The 13,273-nt window shown below is 42.4% G+C and overlaps 1 protein-coding gene across 1 annotated transcript in view; it reads right to left on the bottom strand.

The window, feature by feature from the left end:
- Positions 1–396: 396 nt before the first annotated feature.
- LOC120049494 (fibroblast growth factor 14-like) overlaps positions 397–13,273 on the bottom strand; it is a 168,405-nt gene continuing 155,528 nt past the window's right edge. The window contains exons 3-4 of the mRNA XM_038995756.1: positions 713–911; positions 397–539 (exon numbers count right to left, since the gene is read on the bottom strand). Coding sequence (XP_038851684.1) covers positions 397–539; positions 713–911 — 342 coding nt within the window. The remainder of the gene's footprint in view (positions 540–712; positions 912–13,273) is intronic.

Genomic DNA, 13,273 nt, shown 5'->3' with positions numbered 1-13,273 from the left:
AAAAACAGACGATGCTGATGATAGGTGTCGGTCTTCTTTCACGGGAATTTCCCGTAGTGGATGTGTATATAGTTGTGACGTGACCAGTGCATACTACGACGCACCCAGCCTCATTCCTCAAGTTTTATTGCTCTGAAATCCCAGACTCATACAGGGGCGGTGTTGGGTAAGAGAAGGGGAGGGGGCTGCGGTGGGTGGGGGACACACCATATCTTTAAAGAAGGGTTCCATTGGCATTTATTTCCCCACCCCTTCACTATTGCATTATGGGAGATAGAGTTCTTCTAATGCTACCATCAAGTAGCTCCATTGCTTCTATATATCATCCCTGTAGTTCCTTTAGGTGCCCATGCCAGTGCCCAATGCCCATATGACCGCCCCTGTGTTCTCTGTGCGCTAGGAGGTTTTGGTTTTTGAGGGCGGGTCTTTTTTGCCGTTCTGCAGCACAGGTGAATCGGAGGCCTTGGCCATTTTTCTGGGCGAACTCAGCTCGGCGACCACCACCACTTCATGTAGCGACGGCTCCCTGTACATAGCCACTGTAGGGGGGAGGGAAGAGATGTGAGAAAAGGAAAGAGGGAGACAGAATAATATTGAACAGAACAAATCTCTTTTTTCAAATGAGACCGGAGTGCATCATGAAAAGCAAACGTGACAAAATGACAGAGACAACTAATGACCATAATTAACTTCCTACTGTACTGTACTGCACCTTCGATGAGTTTGGGCAGGAAGTGGGCGGCCCCCTTGGTCTTCTTGACCCTGTTGCCCTTCATGACCTGTCCGTCCCGGTTGATGCCGATGTACCAGGCCCTGCCCGACTGGGTCTGCCGGTACAGGATGGACGAGTACGTCACGTAGTAGTTCTCAAACACACTTTCTTTGAACTTGCACTCTGGGGTGAAGTGTTCCTGTGGATTAGAAGACAGACACACACAGATAAAGCATAGGTGAATACATAGTGAATACAAGCGCATGTGTGCATACACACACACACACTCTTTGAAAAAACTCAAAAGGGTTTTTCGGTTGTCCCCGTAGGAGAACCATTTTTGGTTTTAGAGAGAATCCTTTTTGGTTCCAGGAAGTGCTGTTTTGGGTTCCATGTAGAACCCTCTGTGTAAAGGGTTCTACATTGAACTCAAAAGGGTTCTAGATAGCACCTTTTTTCTAAGCGTGTACATATACACAAACACACACACTCCGGGTCAGTGGAGAAGAATAACAGATTGGAAGTGCTGACCATTTTTTATTCATTCCATTATTTATATATTTATTTTCCAATTCCAAAGGCTCAGCTGGGGAATGGCGGGAAATGGAGACCACATTTCATTGTGACAGGGTTAGGAGAGCATCTGTGTCTGCTGTGAGGAAAATGAACACATAACCACACACACACACACACGCCCACACATGGAGGCTATCTGTCTTCTCTCTCTTGTGTCATAACAAACACACGCTCGCTCTCAAACACACACACAAGCAAAAAATTGACAGAAGGAAGAAAAAAAACGTATTTTAACACACGGATGACATTCTGTTTCCAGTAACAACCAGCAATCAACAGAAGTCCTTCCCCCCTTCCCCAGTTCAACCCAGTTCAACTGTCCCATCTATAGTCACCCATATCACCACCACAATCTCTGTCTCTCTCCTCTCTCTGTCTCTCTCCTCTCTCTGTCTATCTCTCTCTCTCTCTCTCTCTCTGTCTCTCTCCTCTATCTATCTCTCTCTCTCTCTCCATCCCACCGTCATTTGGTAACCTTGTTGAGGAGCAAACCCATTTGCAGGATTGATTTGGAGCCTTGATGTGACTGGTGAACAGAAACGCCCTGAATAAGGACTTTACTCTCCCTCTCTTTCTCATCCCTCTCTTTATTTCTCTTTTTCCCGCTCTTTACCTCTCCTACGTCTTCCCTCTTTTTTTCAGTTTTTTCCCTCATCTTCACTCTCTCACTCTCCCACTGTCTCCTCCTTTTCCCCCTTTTCTCCCTCTCTCCATTTCTCCCTCTCTCTCTATACCCCCCTTCTCTCTCTCTCCTTCTCACTCTCTTTCTCTGCCTTCTCCCCCTTCTCGCTTGCTCTCTCGCTCTCTCGGTCTCTTGCTCTCTCTCTCTTAGTGGCTGGAGAAGTGGGTATTCTCAAATTTTGCCAAACATTTCCCAGCGAAGGAAAGGCGCCCTGTATGAAAAATTATATGACAAACAGTCACATAAACTCTGAATGACCTAAAATTATAAATCCCATCCAATTAACTGATTCACTCATTAACTTACTGTTAATAGCAAATCTATCATTAGTTCATGAAATTGTTTGCACTATAAGATCCAGCCCATGCATCGCCTCCCGAGTGGCGCAGTGGTTTAAGGCAGCTGTGCCCCTAGAGATCCTGGTTCGAGTCCAGGTTCTGTCGCAGCCGGCCGAGACCGGGAGACCCATGGGGCGGTGCACAATTGACCAGCGTCGTCCGGGTTAGGGGAGGGTTTGGCTGGCAGGGATGTCCTTGTCCCATCGCGCAATAGCGACTCCTGTGGCGGGCCGGGCGCAGTGGACGCTGACACGGTCGACAGGTGTATGGTGTTTCCTCCGACACATTGGTGCGGCTGGCTTCCGGGTTAAGGGGAATTGTGTCAAGAAGCAGTGCGGCTTCTTATGGAGAAAAAGGGGTAAAAAAAATTATATGTGGTGGTTCTTTTGAGGGAGTTAATACCGCATGCATAGTTGCCCACACACACACACACACACACACAAACAAACCTTCATAGAGATATCTCCCTGAGCTAACAGTGTGAAGCCACGAGGGACAGTACCCTTCTATAGCAGGTTCTCATACACTCTCAGAAATACACTATATACTTTTTTTTGCATAATATAACATATACTGAGTGTAAAAAACATTAGGAATACCTTCCTATTATTGAGTTGCACCCTCTCAGAACAGCTTGAATTTGTCGGGACATGGACTCTACAAGGTGTCGAAAGCGTTCCACAAGGATGCTGGCCCATGTTGACTCCAATGCTTCCCACAGTTGTGTCAAGTTTGCTGGATGTCCTTTGGGTGGTGGACCATTCTTGATACACACGGGAAACTGTTGAGCGTGCAAAACCAAGCAGTATTGCAGTTCTTGACACACTTAAACCAGTGTGCCTGGCACTTACTACCATACCCCGTTCAAAGGCACTTAAATATTTTACATTCAACCTCTGAATGGCACACATACACAATCCATTTGTCAGTTGTCTCAAGGCTTAAAAATCCTTCTTTACACAATGTAGTGGCACCTTTCCTTGATTCATCACATCCTAGCTCCTCTCCTCCTTCTCAAATCTCATTGGAGGAGAAGGCCATAAGGGAAGGACCTTAGACCCTCTCCTCCAATACAGTTGAGGCGGAGGCGAGGAGAGAGGATGCAACGAATCGAGGACAGATTAATTGAGAAAGAGCTGATGTGTGGCCTCTGGGAGGACCCAACCAAAACACTGTGAGGCCCCTGAGGTCCCCAGACATGGCAAGGCCCATGCCACCTCATTAAATAAGCAGGAGTCCATTGGGGCGCCTAAACACAGCCAGTCAGTCCCTCTCCCCACCAGGTTCATCAATAAACAAGGCAACAGTAAACATGTTGTCCCCCACGAATGATGCTGCGCCCCCCCTTGGGCCAATCAGTGTAATTTTGAAAATGGCAGACTCTTTGGCAAGACGCATGATTCACCCAAGTTTCATCAAAATTGCGCCAGTGATGTCAGATATTGCGTGGGTCAGTTAGACTCATATCCCTGAGCATGTGTGCCAAATTTCATCACTCTGAGTTAAACAGATCAAGAGATATAAACATGTGCCTGTTATAGCACCACCGTGTGGTCGATATGAATGTTCTCATATATGTTGAGTCTTGACAGTGTTTGCAACATGTGTACTAAATTTTGTTACAATACGAATATCCTTGACTTATTTATATGCATATATGTACCAGACCAAGCCCATGTGAATGTTTATTGGTCCACACCCATGTAATGGTTTATTGCGTTGCGAGACCTTTGTCCATAGGTGCCACATATCAGGTTTTGTGTAGATCGGTCATTAGGTGCCAGAAGAGTAGCGTGTTTTTCACCAATTTCAAAATGGCGGAAAATCCATCATGGCAGACCTTATGCGTCCCAGGGCAATTTCTTTCCTTGTGAGGAGAGTGACCTATGAACCGAATTTCCTGACTAGGTCAAATTGGGTGCGGGGCGTGACCTTTCAATGTTTGCATTTTAAATCTCCTGTTATAGCGCCACCATCTGGCCAATGAGTGTAATTTTGTAAATGCCGGATCTCTATAGCAAAACAAATAATTCAACCAAGTTTCGTGAAGATCGGGCCAGTGCTGTCTGAGATCGTTTGTGGCTAACGTATGTACTAACAGACGGAGATCCACAGTCCCCTCCCCGATTTAATTGTGGGGGACAATAAGAACCACACTGCCCTCTGAGCTGCCATTGGGGAATTAATTAATGGAGGGAGGGATGGGAAGACTAAAACAGAGAATGTTAAAAAGTGTCCGGCACCCTTCGGTACCCGAAGGCCTAAAATGAAGGGAATGAAGGAAAGGAAGAATCATAAAAATTACCCTTCACTCCAAAAAGGAATGATTGTGTTGAAATGAATGAACCCAAAGCTGCATCTCTTAGCCTAGGACTAGGAGGGAAGGAGACTTGTATCATGTCGCGTGCCCGGCCCAAACTCTCCATCACACACAGACATATTAAAACTTCTTATGACTGCAGGGGCAGTATTGAGTAGCTTGGATGAAAAGGTGCCCAGAGTAAACTGCCTGCTCCTCAGTCCCAGTTGCTAATATATGCATATTATTATTAGTATTGGATAGAAAACACTATGAAGTTTCTAAAACTGTTTGAATGATGTCTGTGAGTATAACAGAACTCATATGGCAGGCAAAAACCTGAGAAAAAAATCCAACCAGGAAGTGGGAAATCTGAGGTTTGTAGGTTTTCAACTCATCGCCTATCGAATATACAGTGGGATATGGGTCATTTTGCACTTCCTACGGCTTCCACTAGATGTCAACAGTCTTTAGAACCTTGTCTGCTGCTTCTACTGTTAAGTGGGGCCGAAGGAGAGGGGATTGAGTAAGGTCTATCATGACCTGAACATGCGCTGACCATGCGCGTTCATGTGAGAGCGAGCTCTGTTCCATCGCACTTCTGAAGACAAAGAAATTCTCCGGTTGGAACATTATTGAAGATTTATGTTAAAAACATCCTAAAGATTGATACATCGTTTGACATGTTTCTACTGACTGTTACGGAACTTTTTGATATTTCGTCTGCTTTTAGTGAACGCGCTACGTGATTTTGGATTTGTTTACCAAACACGCTAACAAAAGTAGCTATTTTGACATAAATGATGGACATTACCGAACAAAACAAACATTTATTGTGGGAGTCCTGGGAGGGAATTCCGACGAAGATCAGCAAAGGTAAGTGAAGATTTATAATGCTATTTCTGACTTTTGTTGACTCCACAATTTGGCGGGTAACTGTATGGCTTGCTTTTGTGGCTGAACGCTGTTCTCAGATTATTGAATATTGTGCTTTTGCCGTAAAGCTTTTTTGAAATCTGACACAGCGGTTGCATTAAGAACAAGTTTATCTTTAATTCTATGTAAAACATGTATCTTTCATCAAAGTTTATGATGAGTATTTCTGTTATTTGATGTGGCTCTCTGCAATTTCTCTGGATATTTTGGAGGCATTTCTGAACATGGCGCCAATGTAAACTGAGGTTTTTGGATATAAATATGAACTTTATCGAACAAAACATGTATGTATTGTGTAACATGAAGTCCTATGAGTGTCATCTGATGAAGATCATCAAAGGTTAGTGATTCATTTTATCTCTATTTCTGCTTTTTGTGACTCTTGTCTTTGGCTGGAAAAATGGCTGTGTTTTTCTGTGATTTGGCGGTGAGCTAACATAATCGTTCATGGTGCTTTCGCTGTAAAGCCTTTTTGAAATCGGACACTGTGGTGGGATTAACAAGAAGTGTATCTTTAAAATGGTGTGAAATACTTGTATGCTTGAGGAATTTTAATTATGAGATTTCTGTTGTTTGAATTTGGCGCCCTGCACTTTCACTGGCTGTTGTCATATCGATCCCGTTTTGCAGCCCTAAGAAGTTTAACACAGGCAGGCATACTTACACACACATGCACACAAGTGCGCATGGATGCACATACGCACACACACACACACACACACACACACACACACACACAGACAATGACTCCCCCTGAACTGACTATATCAACTCTGCAGGACATCAGCAATGTTTCTTAATAGGATAATAGCCACTTAAACAGAACGATCGTTTTAACAGGAGGCTGAGCCACCTAACACACCAACCACAGGACACAACTACACACCCATTTATTGTAAACATCCTTCTCATCCTTCTCACCCCTCCCTTTCTTTCTTTCTTTCTTTCCTCTGCTGTAGGCTATTCTCATTGGTAGCCCCCTCGAATCCTTCTCTTTGTTCTGGTCCTCCACTCTGTCTACCCCGTTTCTATTGTTTAATTTTTTTATTACAGGTTAAGATTGATTTCATACTAACTTATAAATGGGTGCTGTCTCTATCTTTAGATCAGTGGTTCCCAAACTGTGGTGCGCGCCTCCAAGGGGGGGCTTAGTCCGCTTTAGTCCGCTTTAAACTTTCTCTTGAAAGTTGTAACAGTAGAATGCAGAAGGTGCGAAATTGGGTAGTGCATCATCAGTTCCTCTTGTCATGTTAGTCATTGAATACCTTAGATAGCTATTTGTAACTTGTCAGAAATGTCCAGATCAACAAGCCCATGTCAGTTTATTTATCACTCAAATATCATAAAAACACATTAGACATGGCAAAATGTATAGAATTGCAAGAAAAGTTGCTTTAAAACTACAAAATGTTCTTTGCACCCCATGACAAAATGTGTAGAATTGCAGGAAATATGCTTTAAACCTGCAAAATTCTCTCCACCAACAAGAGAGGTGTGAACAGTTTGTGTCATGAACAGTGCTTGTGCCCATAGAAATAGATGTGGTGGGTGTGTGCATTCAGGGGAGGCGGGGGATGTTCCCCGATGCTGGAAGGGAGTGTCCCGAGTTAAAAGTCAATTGTTAGTCACTCTCTAACCAACCAGTATAATGACAGTGGTCAGAATGTTAGTTTAGTAGTCCTTCTTTCTTGTATTAATATGCTGAATCTAGTGAGTTGAAAACACATGCTATAACCTGAGAAGAGTTTACCCTCTCCGAGTAGGACTGATCTAGTATCAGGCGGCCCTGTTCATTTAATATTATTCATTATGATGCAAAAGGCAAAACTGATCCCAGATCACTTGGCGACATCACCAGGCAGTATTAGTTAATAGACCAATAACAAAGAGAGTTTGCCCACATCTCTGCCAATAACAGTAGGTTTCAGGTTACATGTCCCCCTCCAATTAGGCACCTCACTCAGACCATTCCCAGATAGTCCAAGCAAAATTCTTGCTTAACTTCTTGCGAATATAGGGGGTGCTGTTTCGACTTAGTGAAAATTGGTCTCCAAATTAAACTGCCTCGTACTCAATTCTTGCTCGTACAATATGCATATTATTATTACTATTGGATAGAAAACAATCTCTAGTTTCTAAAACCGTTTGAATTATGTCTGTGGGTGAACCAGAACTCTTTCTGCAGCGAAATCCATGACAGGCACTGCGAAGGTCTGAAAATTAGGCTCTGTTCTCAGATCAGTTTAAAGCTCTGTATGTATCCTATGGGTCGACATGAACTGCACCCGCCTTCCCCTGGATGTCAGTAACCAATGAGAAGTGGAATGGAGTGTCTACGTAGCTCTCAGAGTTTATAAAAGGCCAAGGAACGAGGGGACCTCTCTTTTCGACGTTCATCATGGCGCAAAGCAGGACCTCAGAATGGCATTTTGAAACGCTCAGTTATCGACCTTAGATATATCCGTCTGTAATTTAATTCGATATAGGTGTTAGAAACATCATAACGAAGTTATTTTAAACCGAGTTATATCAGTTTATGCGAGTATATTGCTATTTTCGGAATTTCCTTAGTATTGCGTTTGGAGGATTTGGGCATGCTGTGGCCACATAGCTATTCTTAGCTGCTAATTCCGAAGTTGAAGACGACGTTTTACAACCAAGCAGCGATTCTTTTGGACAAGGGACCACTTGCACAAGATTCTGATGGAAGCTCGTCCAAAAGTAAGAGCTATTTATGATGTTATTCCGTATTTATGTGGAAAAATGTAAACGGATTTGTCCGCCATTATTGCGGCACTAGTCTGGCTGTAACGCACACTGTATGTCTAGTAACGTTAATTTTAAAAATCTAACTCAGCGGTTGCATTAATAACTAATGCATCTTTCATTTCATGTCCAACCTGTATTTTTTAGTCAAGTTTACGATTATTTATTGATTAGATTAGGTGCCTTTCCAAGATGGCGCCGGCCAGAATGCATGACCTGTTGCCACTGATCACATTGTATAACCACGATTTGTGCTGCTAAATATGCACATTTTCGAACAAAACCTATATGGATTGTGTAATATGATGTTACAGGACTGTCATCTGAAGAATTCTGAGAAGGTTAGTGAAAAATTAATTTATTTTGGTGGTGAATACGTTATCGCTGTGTTTGGCTGGAATCAATGCTGTTGTCTGGTTTGCTATTGTGGTAAGCTAATATAACGATATATTGTGTTTTCGCTGTAAAACACTTAGAAAATCTGAAATATTGTCTTGATTCACAAGATCTGTGTCTTTCAATTGCTGTACGCTGTGTATTTTTAAGAAATGTTTTATGATGAGTAATTAGCTAATACACGATGGTCTCTGTAGTTATTCTAGTCATTTTAGTGAGAGTTGTGATGGGGGCTGCAATTGTAAACTATGATTTATACCTGAAATATGCAAATTTTTCTAACAAAACATATGCTATACAATAAATATGTTATCAGACTGTCATCTGATGAAGTTTTTTCTTGGTTAGTGGCTATTTATATCTTTATTTGGTCGAATTGGTGATAGCTACTGATGGAGTGAAAATATGGTGGAGCAAGAAAAATGGTGTCTTTTGCTAACGTGGTTAGCTAATAGATTTACATATTGTGTCTTCCCTGTAAAACATTTTAAAAATCAGAGATGGTGGCTAGATTCACAAGAAGGGTATCTTTCATCTGGTGTCTTGGACTTGTGATTTAATGATATTTAGATGCTAGTATTTACTTGTGACGCTATGCTAGGCTATGCTAGTCAGCTTTTTTACTGGTGGGGGTGCTCCCGGACCCGGGTTTGGGAGGAACTAGAAGTTAAGAAATAGCTTTTTGCTAAGAAGCAATTTAGAATTTTTGTTTTAAATTAAAACAATCACAGTAAGGTACTTAATGATTAAATCTAAGGATAGCAGAGTCATACATTGAAAAGCATATAGTCAAAAAATAAATCAATGGACGTTTGCTTTAAAGTGTCTGTCTTACTGTATATCTGAGACATACACGAAAGATCAGGAAATGTTTTAGATTTAGTTTTGACCCATATTTAACACATTTTCTTAGGCACTAAACTACTTCCATATATACTTCCATACATTTTTTAAAACTGATACCGGGCTACCTTCAGACGAGTCTTGTGAGGATTGTGGGGCGTCCTACAGCAAAACAGCAAAAGAGTCTCACCTTTCCATAGAGGGGTCATATTAGTGTGTAGCCCAAACTGTTCGGACGCTACAGACAGAAGTTGGCAGATCGTTTTCGTGAGAAGACCGATTCTTGATCTCTCGTGGTCTGACAAACACCGCTGTAGCTCATCCACCTTCCACCACAGATGCAGAAGGCTGAGCCCATACTATTTTTTTTGCTAAAACAGATTTTGATGGGGATTTTTTTATTATGCAAATTCGATGTATGCCAGATGTGGACATCAACATTAAGGGGTTAATTGTTACCCAGAAATGATTTGATGTTGAGATATAAAACCGGCCACTAGGGGCAACAGTGAGCGCTGTTACCTTCAAGTAGGCCTCTGGTTTAGCTAGGGAATGGTTAAGTTAAGGGCCTTGTGGATGGGGATGGTGGATTGCTTGTAAGCATCTGCCTCTGGTTCCAAAGGTTGCATGTTTGGATCCAGCGATAGAAAGTTGTTTTTAGAATGTATGTTTTAAAACCTTAACCCTTACCTTAACCATTCGGAGTTAATGCCTAACCTTAAGAACTTGGAGTTAATGGCTAAACTTAACCTTGAAACGATACAGAGAAGTAACCAAACACTTTGAAAGTGTTTGGAACGATTTTGAAATTTTGCGTTTGATACTGACGTGAGACTGTGAGAGCTTGTTGGCATTGGACCTTTTATGAATGTGGCCTTGTACAGTCATGGCCAAAAGTTTTGAGAATGACACAAAAATTAATTTTCACAAAGTCTGCTGCCTCGGTGTCTTTAGATATTTTTGTCAGATGTTACTATGGAATACTGAAGTATAATCACAAGAATTTCATAAGTGCCAAAGGCTTTTATTGACAATTACATGAAGTTGATGCAAAGAGTCAATATTTGCAGTGTTGACCCTTCTTTTTCAAGACCTCTGCAATCCGCCCTGGCATGCTGTCAATTAACTTCTGGGCCACATCCTGACTGATGGCAGCCCATTCTTGCATAATCAATGCTTGGAGTTTGTCAGAATTTGTGTTTTTTTTGTTTGTCCACCCACCTCCTGAGGATTGACCACAAGTTCTCAATGAGATTAAGGTCTGGGGAGTTTCCTGTCCATGGACCCAAAATATTGATGTTTTGTTCCCCGAGCCACTTAGTTATCACTTTTGCCTTATGGCAAGGTGCTCCATCATGCTGGAAAAGGCATTGTTCGTCACCAAACTGTTCCTGTATGGTTGGGAGAAGTTGCTCTCGGAGGATGTGTTGGTACCATTCTTTATTCATGGCTGTTAATTCAAGCTTTTTCCCGGATGCCCCAAACAATCGGAAAGGGGATTCATCAGAGAAAATGACTTTACCCCAGTCCTCAGCAGTCCAATCCCTGTACCTTTTGCAGAATATCAGTCTGTCCCTGATGTTTTTCCTGGAGAGAAGTGGCTTCTGTGCTGCCCTTATTGACACCAGGCCATCCTCCAAAAGTCTTCGCCTCACTGTGCTTGCAGATGCACTCACACCTGCCTGCTGCCATTCCTGAGCAAGCTCTGTACTGGTGGTGCCCCGATCCCGCAGCTGAATCAACTTTAGGAGACGGTCCTGGTGCTTGCTGGACTTTCTTGGGTGCCCTGAAGCCTTCTTCACAACAATTGAACCGCTCTCCTTGAAGTTCTTGATGATCAGATAAATGGTTAATTTAGGTGCAATCTTACTGTCAGGAATATCCTTGCCTGTGATGCCCTTTTTGTGCAAAGCAATGATGACGGCACGTGTTTCCTTGCAGGTAACCATGGTTGACAGAGGAAGAACAATGATTCCAAGCACCACCCTCCTTTTGAAGATTCCAGTCTGTTATTCGAACTCAGTCAGCATGACAGAGTGATCTCCAGCCTTGTCCTCGTCAACACTCACACCTGTGTTAACGAGAGAATCACTGACATGATGTCAGCTGGTCCTTTTGTGGCAGGGCTGAAATGCAGTGGAAATGTCGTTTTGGGACTTTTGCAGGGCAAAGAGGGACTTTGCAATTAATTGCAATTCATCTGATCACTCTTCATAACATTCTGGAGTATATGCAAATTGCCATCATACAAACTGAGGCAGCAGACTTTGTGAAAATTAATATTTGTGTCATTCTCAAAACTTTTGGCCACGACTGTACTATAAGCACTAATGCAAATCCACTTCTCTCCAGCAGGGGCTGCTCAAACACACACAATATTAATATAAAGACCTCTCCTCTCTTACCATTTACCCAAACCTCAGACCTACCACCGCCTGGGCCCTTTTAAAACACGCTAAAGCCCATTTAATTTACAGACCCACGTTACAAATCCATGTGTGGGTTTTTTAGCTGACTCAGTCTCTCCTGTTGCATGTTGGGGGATTTGAGGCAGATTTGTTATGAGCACATCCTCTCACTCCACATTACATAAGTTAATCAGGAACAGAGGAGATGGGGATGGGGGGATAGAGGGATAGGGGGAGAGAGGGAAAGAAACAAAGGGAAAGAAGGAGTGTGATGGAAAGGTGCCGTAGAGAGAGGAGGAGAGGGAGATGTACACAGACTCATGGACAGGGCATAGACACAGAGACAGACAGAGGGACAGAGGTAAATTAAATCACATGTTTTATTGGTCATGTACATGTGCGGGTGTAGCAAAATTATGGAGTTTCTAGCTCTGACAGTGCAATAATATCTAACAAGTAATATCTAACAATTTCACGACATATACCCAATACACACAAATCTAAGTAAAGGAATGGAAGTAAGAATATATAAATATATGGACGAGCAATGTCAGAGCGGCATATACTAAGATAGAATAGTATAGAACACAGTATATACATATGAGATGAATAATGCAAGACATGTTAACATTATTAAAGTGACTAGTGTTCCATTTATTAAAGTGGCCATTGATTTGTAAGTCTATGTATAAAGGCAGCAGCCTCTATGTGCTAGTGATGGCTGTTTAACAGTCTGATGGCCTTGAGATAGAAGCTGTTTTTCAGTCTCTCGGTCCCAGCTTTGATGCACCTGTACTGACCTCGCCTTCTGGATGATAGCGGGGTGAATCAAATCAATTCAAATTGTATTTGTCACATGCCCCGAATACAACAAGTGTAGACCTTACAGTGAAATGCTTACTTACAGTAAAGCCCTTAACCAACAATGCAGTTTTAAGAAAAATGCCTAAAAAAAGAAATAAAAGTAACAAATAATTAAAGAGCAACAGTAAAATAGCAATAGCGAGGCTATATATACAGGGGGTACGGAATAATGGTGGTTTAGAGTTTTTTCCCCTATGTTTACACATTTAACATGCTGGTAGAAAGGAGTTCAAATGCATTTAAGTTTCCCTGCATTAAAGTCCCCGGCCACTAGGAGTGCCGCCTCTGGATGAGCATTTTCCTGTTTGCCTATGGCCGTATACAGCTCATTGAGTGCGGTCTTAGTGCCAGCATCGGTTTGTGGTGGAAAATAAACAGCTACGAAGAATATAGATGAAAACTCTCTCGGTAGATTGTCATGAGATACTCTACCTCAGGCGAGCAACACCTTGA

This window comes from Salvelinus namaycush, chromosome 6, assembly GCF_016432855.1.
Source record: "Salvelinus namaycush isolate Seneca chromosome 6, SaNama_1.0, whole genome shotgun sequence".
Taxonomy (NCBI): domain Eukaryota; kingdom Metazoa; phylum Chordata; class Actinopteri; order Salmoniformes; family Salmonidae; genus Salvelinus; species Salvelinus namaycush.
This window is presented reverse-complemented; position numbering and strand designations above follow the sequence as displayed.